Source organism: Nasonia vitripennis, chromosome 5, assembly GCF_009193385.2.
Source record: "Nasonia vitripennis strain AsymCx chromosome 5, Nvit_psr_1.1, whole genome shotgun sequence".
NCBI classification, from domain to species: Eukaryota; Metazoa; Arthropoda; class Insecta; order Hymenoptera; family Pteromalidae; genus Nasonia; species Nasonia vitripennis.
In genome coordinates, this window is record NC_045761.1 from 5,933,462 (window position 1) to 5,946,522 (window position 13,061).

At 41.0% G+C, this 13,061-nt stretch overlaps 1 protein-coding gene, 1 long non-coding RNA gene and 1 other non-coding gene across 3 annotated transcripts in view; 1 reads left to right on the forward strand and 2 right to left on the reverse strand.

The window, feature by feature from the left end:
* Positions 1 to 13,061, forward strand: part of LOC116417627 — a 166,179-nt gene that overhangs the window by 123,994 nt on the left and 29,124 nt on the right. The gene's annotated exons all lie outside the window — the stretch shown is intronic.
* TRNAQ-UUG lies at positions 184 to 255 on the reverse strand. The gene has a single exon. It is a non-coding gene; the product is annotated as a tRNA-Gln (tRNA).
* Positions 2,144 to 4,220, reverse strand: LOC100123479 (cytochrome P450 6a2). Its single transcript, XM_016989508.3, has one exon. The coding sequence runs from the start codon at positions 3,565 to 3,567 to the stop codon at positions 2,245 to 2,247; it is 1,323 nt and encodes a 440-aa protein (XP_016844997.1). The 5' UTR covers positions 3,568 to 4,220; the 3' UTR covers positions 2,144 to 2,244.

Sequence of the window (13,061 nt, forward strand, 5' to 3'; positions counted from 1 at the left end):
TTATTTATGATTTATTTATTTAATTAATAAAATGCTTTTATTTCACACTACGCATTCTAGTTTAAGCCTTAAGTTATATTTGATATACATATTTTGCAGTTGTTTTTCACAATTTGAATGTCATTGTCCGATAGTTATGTAAAGTATAGATAAAAAATCACTATTGTTTGCAAAAAAGCTTGCAGGTCCCACCGAGATTTGAACTCGGATCGCTGGATTCAAAGTCCAGAGTGCTAACCATTACACCATGGGACCATATTATTCGCGTCAAAAAAAGATATTTAAAAGGTCTACAAAATATTTGTTCTGTTATTTAACCAAATATTTATAAATTTTCAATTTAATGATTACGTAATACATTAATTACTTGGATAAAATATTTTTAGTTACTTACACCATTTATAAGGACTATATTGTTGAAGGATTGTTGTATTAATCTAAAATAATGTTAACTATCTCTTAATTTTAAATATAAATAGTAAGAACTGTATGATAAAACTTTCCACCGGGGCGCTACCGTCGTCTTAAATGATAATTTAAAAATGTTACGTAATTCAATAGTACTATTAAAAAAATCAAGTTTTAACTATGCGTAAGCTCAAATATATTAAAAATTTAAAAATAACAAATCATTTTGAATTTCGCATTAAATTATTGTTATATTTGAATATTAATAAAAAGATAAAGGGTGGGAAAAAAGTTATAAAACTTATGAATGTAATTAAAGAGTATTCAAAGTTTAAAACTGTGTAATAAACGGTTTAAAAAGATTAGTAAATTTACATCATATCATTTTAATTATTACAGTATGTTTTGAGTTCATTATCTTCAAAGAAGACAATTTCACAATTTTTTACTCTGCTTCTTATGGATTGGTTACTCGAGATATTTTATGACTACAAAAAAATGTAAATTATTTATAAGAATCGGTTTTTCTTGTTATTGAAAAGTTGAAGCCTACTCATTTTTTCCATTGCTGTTTTAGTATTGTATAATTTTCAAAATTAGTCTCTTGCTCTTTTTTTACGATATGTATATCTGTGTTCGCTGTCATAAGTCATGTTGAATTGTAAAGCCGTACCTGTCCCCTAACCGGATTGTAGAATTTTTAAAAGTATTACCAGCAGCCTTCAGCGATTCACGAACTTTACCCCTCTTGTCTCATGTTTGCAAATGTGGTAGTGCCAGCCAACCCTTAATTGAACGGAAACCAGCAATAAATATTACGTAGCTCCTGGGAGCTTAGCGTGAGAGAGGAAGAAGTGGGAGTCGAATGAAGGGTTGATTTTATAATAATATGAAATGATACCCGCAAATACAACGATTCTACTAACTGGAAACTGATGTATACTCGTATTCGCAAAAAGATAGTGAGATAAAAAATTATTTTCTTTTATTCGTGCATGCAGATTTCTTCGTTCTGGTATCAATTCTACTAGACTATTATGTCAAATAAAGTTATATTGCCTCTCGAGTGTACATATTTTAATATTTAACGAGCAAAACGAACTTTTTTGCTAGTATTTAATTCATTACTTTATATGCATAATCGTAAGAACTTAATTTATATTATCATGTATGCAAAATACAAACATAGGATACGCTACGAAGAACCTCAAAGTATTGATCAGTTAACCCAGAGAAACTAGCGCAAAGTTCATACGCAGATTTCAAAGGTACGGTTTCCTTTTTATGCTGCATTGTGAGTGGATATCAAAGACGACGGGTGTATTAATTTTTGCACCCTGGATGTAGCTGCTTCATTACCACGCGAACGAATGAGAACTGTGTATGCACATAAAGTGCGTCTTGTATATGAGAAAGGTCATTGACACGAAGTATACGTAATATGTGAGGTTATTGTTACCTGAAGATAAAGTAACTTGTTTATAATATATTTAAAATAAAAAACAGATTTAACGTAAACTTTAAATTTGTAATTAAAAAATCCCTTATCCCTAAAAAAATAATAACATCTGATGTATTGCAAAAGTTGAGAATGAGTATAAATCATTTTGTTGCTGAGTTTGCATCATTACGTTATGATAAAAAAGGGTCAATTATAAATTGAATAATGCTTGCATCTTGTTTCATGTGAGGAGTGCTGGAGTATCCCTTGATTAAAAAGTTTAATAAATAAATATGTATAGTATTTGTTTTTATTATTTATTAGAACATTAGGAAAATATATGTGATTACATTAAACAGTCTTAATAAGTGATAGTTTATATAAATACAGTGAAACTAGTAGTTTTTTGTATTTAACGATTTGAATCGTGCCCATAAGCCGCCTCTTACAACCGATGCAAATGTGTTAGGGTTCATTTGTAAAGGGACTCTTGTTTTAGAACATGGTACCAAAAAATATTGCTGTAATATTATGGCAGTAACAGCTTTTACTATCATTAATCCCATTCTTTTTCCAATATACATTCTGGGACCTTCTCCAAATCCTAAATATGTGAATTTATTTCTTGTTGCTTTGTTAATTGTGCTGAATCTTTCTGGATCAAATTTGGAAGGATTTGGCCAAAATTCATGATCCATATGAAGTCCAAAAACAGAAATTATAATCAAATCACCAGGTTTCAAATTGCATCGTAAACCATCATAGCCTTTTAACTGTATCTGTTTATTGCAAACTTTTACGAATTCACCTAACGGTGGGTTGAGGCGTATTGATTCATAGATAACTTGTTCTAGATAATGCATCATTTTTATCGCTTCATATGTTACTTTATTATCAAATCGCTTCAAAACAGTAAAAACTTCCTTGCGCAGTTTTTCTTGAACACCAGGATTTTCAGCGAGGTGGTAAATTACAAAACTAAGTGCTGAACTTGATGTTTCATAACCATCAAAGAACAGCGATATTGCTTGTGATATAGCCATGTCTTCATTAATCTCTTTGTACATTCTTTCAATTATATATTGCAGAAAATCACTTCTACTCTCATTACTCTGCAGAGGTGCTTTAATAATGGTTTTTGTCGTTTGCCTAAAATAAGTGTCTGTTTCCTTTGGTATCATTCTCAAACCAAGTTTATCAGCTAGTTTTGGAAAACAAAACCGTATAGCTTCTTCAATACCGTTTATTTTTTTCGGATCAAAAATTTCTTTGGCAACATTGGTAAAGGCTTGAGGGCTGGGGCTACGGGAAAAACTTTGTCCCTCAATTCCAAAAGCTGAATTTGCTACCATTTCTCCAATGATTCTTGCAAAAAAGTCTTTTAATTCAAATTCAGCATAACCCTTGTTTTCAGTAATGTGTTCATCCACAAAAGATGTAAATTTTTTACATACTTGAAAAAGAATCTTAGATACACTTCGTAATATTTTACCGGAAGAATTATTTCCCAGTACCATTCGGGATTCTTTCCAAATATCATCTTTAGCGAAAAAAGGATTTCTTGCCATAGCTGGATCCAATTGATCGTTTAAAGTTATCATGTTGTTTGGAAAATTCGCAAAATCACTCAGTAACACGCACTTAATTAGTTCCGGATCTCGAATGATTAAAGCTGGTGTTTGTATGAAGTAGCATCCGTACATACTATGTTTTTGCATTTTTTAATAGAGTTTTGTGACCCACATAGCCAAGTTATCCCAAATCAAGATTAACGATAATCCATGTCCGATTCCTGGGAGGGCGTACGATGCACATGGAACATTTTGATTCTTCCAGTAATTATAGTTCTTTGTTAAGTATAAGTAAACACTGATCAGGACAAGAACGATGAGCAAGCACGTGATGTCAATCATATTTAAAAACACCTTTTAAATTAACTTCTGAATATAAAAGTATCTACACATGAAAACAGCGCTCCTCTTCTTACATTTGTCGTGTACTCAAATAAAATGTACAGATTGACAACTCTTCATTTCTGATAAAATCTGATAAGTTGATCAAAGAGCACACGATTTGTTCCTTATCTCTGTGCTTTTATCTCTTTGATTGCATTGGACGTACTGACAACAATGTCAAAAGTTACTTGAAAATCACTCTTCTTGCAATTTTATGTCGTTCAAGTATTTTCGTACTTATTTTAAGTAGTGCCTATATGCGTTGAACTCTGGACATTCAGAACACAATCTGAGCAAGTGGAAAGCTAAAAGCGAAAATAGGATGAACCAAGAGCGTACATTTTCCCTTCACATTAGCGCGAAGAGAGAAGAGAGAAAAAGCAGAAGAGACAAAAGACATGACTTAAATTGAATGACTTGAATATTTGGAGTGACGTAGATTGACTTCTAGAACCAACTTTAATAAATTCCCTTACTCACGATGCAGCAGGTTTCATCATTTTTTAATAGTGGTTCACTTTGTTCATTTAAGAAGCATACGTTTCATTAACTACACTGCCAGTCATAATAAAAGGAAAGAGATAACAAAAAATCCCAAATTTGCAAGGAGGCAACGGAAAAACAAAACGTCAGCCTGCCATCTCTCAAGCGAAGAATCTCTCCTTAGTCTTCCGTATGCATTAGAGCGCGGTAAGCGCGCCAACTGACACGCAGCAAAACGTTAATTTCGCGCGCGACTCGTGTGATGCAACAGCACAGGGCATATAATGTACCCATGTGTATTTTATATTACATACACAAACTCATTTCTGTTTATTTACTGTACTGTCACTTTCTTCTGTAAATTTATCATTTTGTTTACGGAACCGGTGTATACTTTCGACCAATTTCAGTTCACTTCATTTGAATAAAATCCGCATAGATCTATTTTTCATTTTAACCAACCAAGTTCAAAAGAATTATACAGACGTAATTAATTTTGAAGAACGCTGTTATTTCATCATGGATTACATCCTCTCTCCACCCTCAGATTACGCCACTCAGTCACAAATCGCCCACGAGGCAGCGAGTCGAAGCCTTTTTCATCGGGCGCAAAGGGCTCTGCATAGAACCTCTGACTGTGCAGCGCACACATCCCGTTCCAAAGCGTCGACGTCGAGACGATCTGAAGCATCAAAAGCCGCCCCTATCTGGCCACGTGGCTGACGAACGCTGGCGCTCTCGCGACTACTCTGGATTTTAAAACACACACGTACTGACTATCGTTGAGGGGAAAGCACCGCAACCCCGTCATCTCAGACAGTCGGGGACGACACACGCACGCAAGTGAAAAAAGGGGGCGCGGGAGAGCGACAACAACTCGAATTAACGATCACAAAAAGCGTGCGCGTCACGCCTGGTAGCAAAATGGTCTGTAACTAATGCGCGATTCTTCCTGCACTCGAGGATCGATGTCTCTGTCTTTCTCTTCGGTATACTGCGAGAGTATATACCTACTAGAAAATCATTGGCATATTGTTCGACGTCGCTTTTACGAGCTGCCGACGATAATTAATGGCAGGAAGCGAAAGCGTATTAGCAGCTCGTGACTCGTTCCGCTCGGCTAGGCGACGGTTCGCCATATATTTAAATGCTCCGTCTCTTCCTACAGCATGGGATTCTTATGTTATGCGTGGTCTTTCTCTCGGCCTCGATGCAAGCATTGTACGCCCGTTTTTTAATTAGGATCTACGACTTTAATTAGGATACTTCTTTCTTCTGTTCTTGGCGTCAAGGCAGTGTGCTGCTTTATGGTTTTATAGCCAATTGATGGGACAAATTGTTAGAAGTAATTTTGTTCGCTACTATGTTTATTCAATTTTTTATGCTGTTATTTGCCTCAAATTAATGGAATTTTACAAACGACTCGTAATAATCGGGTAAAAATTCAGCTGATGTACACGTGTTTGTATAATTATAACACGTGCAAGATGAACAGCTACTTCATATATATTAATCCGTCATCGACTCTTCTCCGGTCAATTCGCGCGCCTTTATGAAACCTGACGAGCGCATCAAAACATCGAGCATCCAATTGGACACGATGAACCTTTTCTCCGTTATCACACAGCCAAGCTTTTTCGATCTCCCTACATCTCGGGCGGTAAGAATATTTGCTCTGTCAATCATCGCCGCCACTGGGCACTCGACCCTTCCACTCTGAATTGCGACCCCCATCATGTATAGACACAGGCCGGAAGATCGGACGATATTAGAGAACGATAACACGGATACAATAAAAGGAAATACACTGAGGGTTGTCGTCGCTTTTATTGTCCGAGAGTCGAGCGGCGTCCGATGGTGCGAATTTTCTCACGAATTTCACGCGCCTCGACTTTTGTGGGAAGTACTTATATACAGGCGTACGTACGTTTAGGATCTCGGTGCGACATATCGATTTGATGTGTAATTGTGGCAAATGGAGCATGTTAATGTGGTGTTGGACGGATGGGTCGCGCATCGGTGATGGATTCAGATCGTAAACATTACTTTCTCCAGAATCGATTTACCGTAGTATGAAAAAATATATTTGATGAAAGGTATTTATTCATTACTTTTTATTGGTCATTCTGAGTTGCGTTCATTTTGTAGATGGATTCATTCTTATACTCTTGAGAGCATGGAACAAAGGGAAATTCTTCTAGCGAGTAAGTGTGTGCAAAAAATGAAGTTTTTATCATAACATTACTGCCCATTTTTATGAGAACTTCACGTAAGGTAACCTGACATTTGCTAAATGTCACTTTTCGCGGAACATGAACGCGTGCTCTCTTTTTCTTATCGCTTGCAGGCCGTTTCGATTAATGCATATAGATAAGAAGCACCAGTCAAACCTTGAAATCAATTTTCGAGATCCAAACCTCCTTTCTTTTCTTTTCAAAATTGTAACCTCATTCTATGACACTGAAACCCCCATTATCATTACTGTAATGACTTTCCAAGTAACCATTTAGCGAAATCGATAGTGTCATGTAGCCTGAAACCGCCTTTAGAAGATTATATCTTGGATACATACCAATAAGGCGAATTTGAATTGGGATTGACTCTGTTACACAAGTTTGCACTTTAAAACAGGATATAATGTCTCTAGATGCAGTAACGATCTTTTTTATATTTTAGATGAATTTTATTCAATCCTAGATCTGCATTATAACGTTTAATTAAAAAAAGTTCAGGCATTGAGCCTGATTTATGCACCGCAGAGAGCAAGCAATTAAAAGATCGTTAATCAATGACACGTCCAACGCTGCAACTAATCAACCCTCGAAATCTTGAGTGCGACCGAGCACACAAGGTTCAGCCACACTTACCCTGATACGTATCCACCCATCCCTGTCGACCATCGATATATAAATTTGCGCTTCACCCGCAACTGCAGAACTTGCCACAGACGTGCGGGCTTAATAAAAAGCATTCCAGCTGTGTTCCTCGTCGCAATCTGACCAGAAGCGCAGATTTTTTTCTCGTCGCTGTCGGCTCAAGCGCGCGAGGGTGAATTTGCGGACGCAAAATCCTGCAGCCCAGCAAGCCAATAAATTACTGAGCAAATACTCAGGGACATGCGTTCTGCTCGGTGCAATGCTCTGTTGGTGTCAAAAGGATTTTTCACTGTCGAGGCTCTTTTCGGATACTCGCAACAAATCTCGTTCGACGCATCTGTACTTTACGAACGCATCGCGCGTATGGCCTCGTAATTTTGATGAAAAATAAAAGTAATATTTATCTATATTACAAATTCGGAATGCACCCATCGCATCTCGCGCTCAAAAACTAGATCATCAATTTACCATCCGTTACCAAGCTCGCGTTAGTAGGGCCATAAATCAGCCGTTCTTGCACCGCAACCTAAGACTCTATCACTATAGATACAACATTAGCCCGCGCATATATGCATAACCGTAGGTAATATGCATATGAGGTGAGAGAATGGGAGAGAGAGAGAGGAGCAACAGACGCCGCGGCAATGGAAGCTCGGAGCAGATGCCGCGACGATGCGGGCGATATCGACTCACGGGATCTCGGTCGGCACTTTGGCTTTATTACCCCTGGTGTAGCTTAGGCAGTTATCGTTTCACTTTTGCCGCGCTCCTCTAGGGCCACCCGCAGAGCAATTGTGCCGAGCGTGCACGAGCCTCCTTGCGGAAACTCGTAGGCTCATTTCGGAGTCCGATCTGATTCTCGTAGGTATTAGGAGCACATATAGCCAGTATCGGGTTACACAGGAGGCGACGCAGCAGCTTTTTCACGTCTCAATGATCGGTGCCCCTCTTCCGCTAATCGGCGTTTGATCTGCCCAATTAAAAAGTGTCACCTCTCTCTCTCTCTCTCTCTCTCTCTCTCTCTCTATTTCTCTCCGATGAGTTTATATAATACTTCATACACTGAAAGGGTTCGCTCGCGTCGCCGCTACTTTATACTCTTCCTCGCCTCGGTCCCCTAGTTTTGCGCGCGGTATTTCAGAGCTGCGCGATTGTTTGGACAGATAATTGAGAAGAATGAGAGGAGGGTTTTCATTAGTGCGCGCGTCAAGTGCGCCTGGGCTACAGAAGCTGGCTCTCACTCAGGGTGTGTGTGCAAGACGCCGAGGAGGGAATTACCCTTTGAAAGCCCGATAGAATTGAAATTCATTCGCAACGTTGCTTTGTACGGGCGTGTGATAACCTTTTCATTGCTTCTATGGCTCTCATTTGGTGCGGAGTCTTTGATGACGATATCTATATATTAATGCGATATTCGATGAAGCCGAGAGATATGGGGATTCAGTTGCAATTAGCTGCCGCACTGAAAAGTGCATCCGTTATAGCGTCATACGAGTAATTAAGAATTGTTATCTTCGCGTTAATCAAAGTAAAATCAAGCTTTCTAAATAGAAACGTCGGTATCGTTTACATCTCCATCGCACCTCATACAGCAGGTGCAGTCTAAACAAAGTAAAATTTGCAACACACGCAAGCGAGTCCGCAATAATATTCCTAATTGAAGCACTTAATGCCCGTGGGCGTCGATATTCCAATAATTCACCGGACGTTCCTCGCTGTCGCACCGCGAGCGGACTGCCGCGTATAATGGTATGAGGTGGTAAGGGTTCGATTCCCGCGGGAGGACCGCCACCGTTCTGTGAACAGCAAGCGAGAGAGAGAGAGAGAGAGAGAGAGAGAGAGAGAGAGAGAGAGAGAGAGAGAGAGAGAGAGAGAGACAGAGTCCTTGGGCTCGCAGCTCCGCGCGGGCAATGCATCACTCTGTCCGCAGCCCCGTAACTCAGTAGTCGCCCTCGCGGATTCTCCGATCCCCTTACTTACTCCCCCCACCTCTCCTTCGCTCCCATGTGCGTGTGCCAGACGCGGAAACGGTCTCGCGCTTTGTCGCGCGCACACGCACACATACACGTACGTAAGAGCGAGCGAGAGGCACGGGGCCGAATCGGTGGACACGCATGGTCAATAAATACAGGGGGGCCCGTGCACACACACACACACACACACAGACGCTCGCGCGCACGTGTGTGGCTACGGGGAAAGACAGGCTCGAACAGATATATGGCCCGAGGTGAACGACGTATCTAATCTAACCCTTCTGGACAAGATAGCCCGTGATGGCCAAAGGTTGCCTGACCGAGCGTTAACTCGCCTCCGGCCGACATCTCGAGGATATACGCAAGCGAGTCTCGTCGCGCACATGCAACTCCGGAGCGGCGTTCTTATTGTGGGCGGAGGTAGCGCGCGGAGAGGATCGTATACATACTCTTCACCAGAGACGTAAATTAATTAAGGCTTTACTTATGCATGTGTGTACGCGGGTATGCGATCGTACAGGCGAAGCCGCAAAATTTGGACTGGAAATTCGAAACGTATGCTCCCGCACGGTGTATAGATATAGTCGACCGGAGTTTTGCTACGCTCGCCAACTATGTATGTGGTGCAGGCTCTGTTGGTTTTGATTTATAGAGTATCGTCTGCTCTCGACAGCGACAATTTCATTTTGAGAACTTGCTCGTGCACTCGCGTTGAAAGAATCGATACTTAATTAATTTATTGTTTACTGATTCTGAGTTTTTCAAAGTGACTTACCGTGTGTTGGAATTTCAATTTCGGATCAAACTCTTCTACGACGTATCGGATCGGCTTTTAAAGTAATTAGGATTCCTAAGCTTCATTTATCTCTTGTCCGGATTCAATCAGCATGGCTGGTTTTTCGCTTCGTCTCGGATTGGCGCCTCGTCCCGTTAAAATGCTGCCGCGCATTTATATTCGGCATTTTCCCATTCGCTAATGCGTCGCTCAGCCCGAGGTCCCTCTTCTTCGGTACTTTATTTTTATTTAAAGCGAGCAACCCGCCATCGAGCGATGAGGTGCGCAACTGCCGTATCTCTCTTGAACCCCCGATTTGCATACTGCTGCCATGTTCCGTTTTTCCCTCGCTATACGATATATTCGTGCGTATTTTAGACGAATGTTCTAATCTCAATTCTAATTATTTGTATTAAAAGATAAAATCGATCAAATTAGTTGTCAAATCGTTATACACTCTAGTTTTAATAGGATATTCAGAAGCACTTCTGAGCGTATGCTAATAACGCAGTCACTCGCGAGCAAAAGCATCTGGTACTTTGGCAAGGTTCGTGTGCAATCGTGCGCGAGCGCGTTTAATTCCGGGAGCATTTCGATCGATTACCGCGATTCAAATAAAATGTAAATCGCCAGCACCGCCGTGTGTTATGCAAATAAGGTTTTGGTAATCGCTGAGTGGAAGCTGATGTCTTCCTTTGCTACTAATGGCCGGGAAAAATAGAATAGACAGCGCGAGGGTATCGAGAAATGAAGCGCGCCACAGACAAGAAGCGCAGAAAACTTCTCGAGAGTCTACTTAAAAGTATCAATGTCTTTTACGATTTATAAAACTGCCTTTCATATGGGACCGATTAAACATTTTGACAGCATACCTCCACACAGCTCAATCTCGATAAGGATAAAACAATTTCTCCAATTATGTTTGCAGATCCATCTAGTAGCTACTCATATAGCAAATAAAAAATATACTTCTAAGGAATTGGTTGTATCGGCTAATGTATCAATAGCAAACATATAAAAAGCTTGTTGATAACGGACTGTAGCTCTTCAGTGCGTTGAAAGAGGCGAGTTCGGGTACCTGAATGTGTACATACGGTGCTTCATGCTCCCAAGGGTAAACTCGATCGACTTCTATAGTTTAAGGGAATTGCCGCGGACATTCGAATCCTTCTTGCTCTGCGCTGTTCTGGTTCAGGGCTTCTGCGATATTTATTTGCAGGTCCGTCTCTTTATTGACTATAGTCGCTTGAGCTTCCCCGTTTCTTTATTTTTTCTTCATTCGATCTACTTGTCTCGGGCTCGAGAATTCATTATGAAACTTTATTTATAGTTCCCTAAGCTAAGTGACCGGTGAGCGATGACCGACTTGCATTATGAATGACAGTGAATAATCGAAAATGAAAAAAAAGTTAATCTTATTTTCCAAAGATAAAATCCCATAAAAGCTGGATCCGTTGTTCAAAACGTTGCTATTACAAAATAAAAATCTCAAAAATGCCTGCACTCCTGGCATAACCGTTTCGTTTTCATGGAAACGATTATTCACCTCGCTCCAGCGTCCAACGAAGTGTGAATGCGAATGGATGCACCGGGCAATCCTTATCGGGGTGTGCGATCCGTTATCTCACGCTCACCGGACGAGCTCATTGTCACGTCGACGCAATGCAAAATGCATCGCTCGAACTTGGGCCAAATACTGCAGCGTTCAAACGATTTGTTGACAAGGCTACAGCACAGATAGGGGCGACCGAGTTCCGGCGATTTTTTCCGTCAAACCGTGAATGGTGCAGTGCCTGTTATCTAATGCAGTAACGCTAACTCAACCTGCAGTGGCTTTTTATCACATTTTTTCGATAGGCAAGTTGACTTTGCATTCTTTTATTGTTGCAGTATCTATATGGGTAAACATTATTCGAAAAACAAGAAGACGTCATAAAGGCTAATCGAAGAACAATCAGCGAGGCATTCCTCATTCAAACGTCACATCTGCTCGACAAAGTGCTCGACAAAGAGCTCCCCAAATTAACTCTTTATGTTCCTAATTAGTCGGTAACGATTCCTTTTATCTGCAGCGTCACATTGTATACACCTATGCTACTTTATCAAGCCCGCGGTGAGCGTAAAACTACCCTGCACCACTTCGTTCACTCAATGCTAAGTAAGTAAACTCTCCCGCACCCAAAATTCAGCATGACGCAGTGGAAACCCGATACATGCACCGTGCGCGCGCGCGACGCTCGGCACAATTTTAATTCCGCGCGAGGACGTAAACAATGGCACCCTCTTCTTCTACGAAGGGAAGAACGGCTGCAAAAAAGGGCTAAAAACGAGCGCCTAATTCAGACGTCAGAAATGCGCATTTGGCCGAAGCTCCACCACTATGCACACATGCACAGTCAAACTCTCGTAACGAAAGGGTTGTGCAATAAAGCGAGCGAGGCTCGAAAAAGAGCGGGCGAAAGCGCATTCTATCGTCGGCGCGGGTGGTGCGCACAGAGGCGTCCATCGTTTCGGAGAATGATTAATTAGTTGTCCGCGCTCATAGCGTGTCAGCGCGTCACTCTTGTCACGGGTTTGTCACTCCGTGCAAACACACGGACGCGAGCGCCGCGACGTATAAAGAGAATTGCATTGTAACGCGCGGGCCCGGTCGCTGCAACAGGCGTGCCATTAATCAACGTCCGATGCAAACGGTAAAGTCCTATAAAGTGTATATTGTATCGAGCCGTTGCAGCCGCTGCCTTGATATCGGAATCGCCGCAACTATTTGCACCCCCTCTCGACGTCTATATGTAGATAGGTACGTGTAGGTGTGTGTGGGCTAACGCGGGAAGCCCTCAACACCGCGTAATGCAGAATCTGCGTATAGATGCTCGCAGCGCCGGGTTTGGACTATTGTTTGCGGAGTTACATGGGGCTGAGCGAGATGATGTCGATCGATGGACGCTGATGGACGGCTATTTGTAATTGGGAAATAATTAATTTTTGGATGTGCATGTAGTACACTGCTGCGCTGCTGCTACTGAAACTTGTCTAGTATAGCCCGTCGATTGTCTATTGTAGTTTCGACGCGTTTAATGTAGCGGAGCTACGATCCATGGTCGAAGTTTCGCGCGTTTAGAAACGAGAATTTAGAGGCGTGTAGGTCGG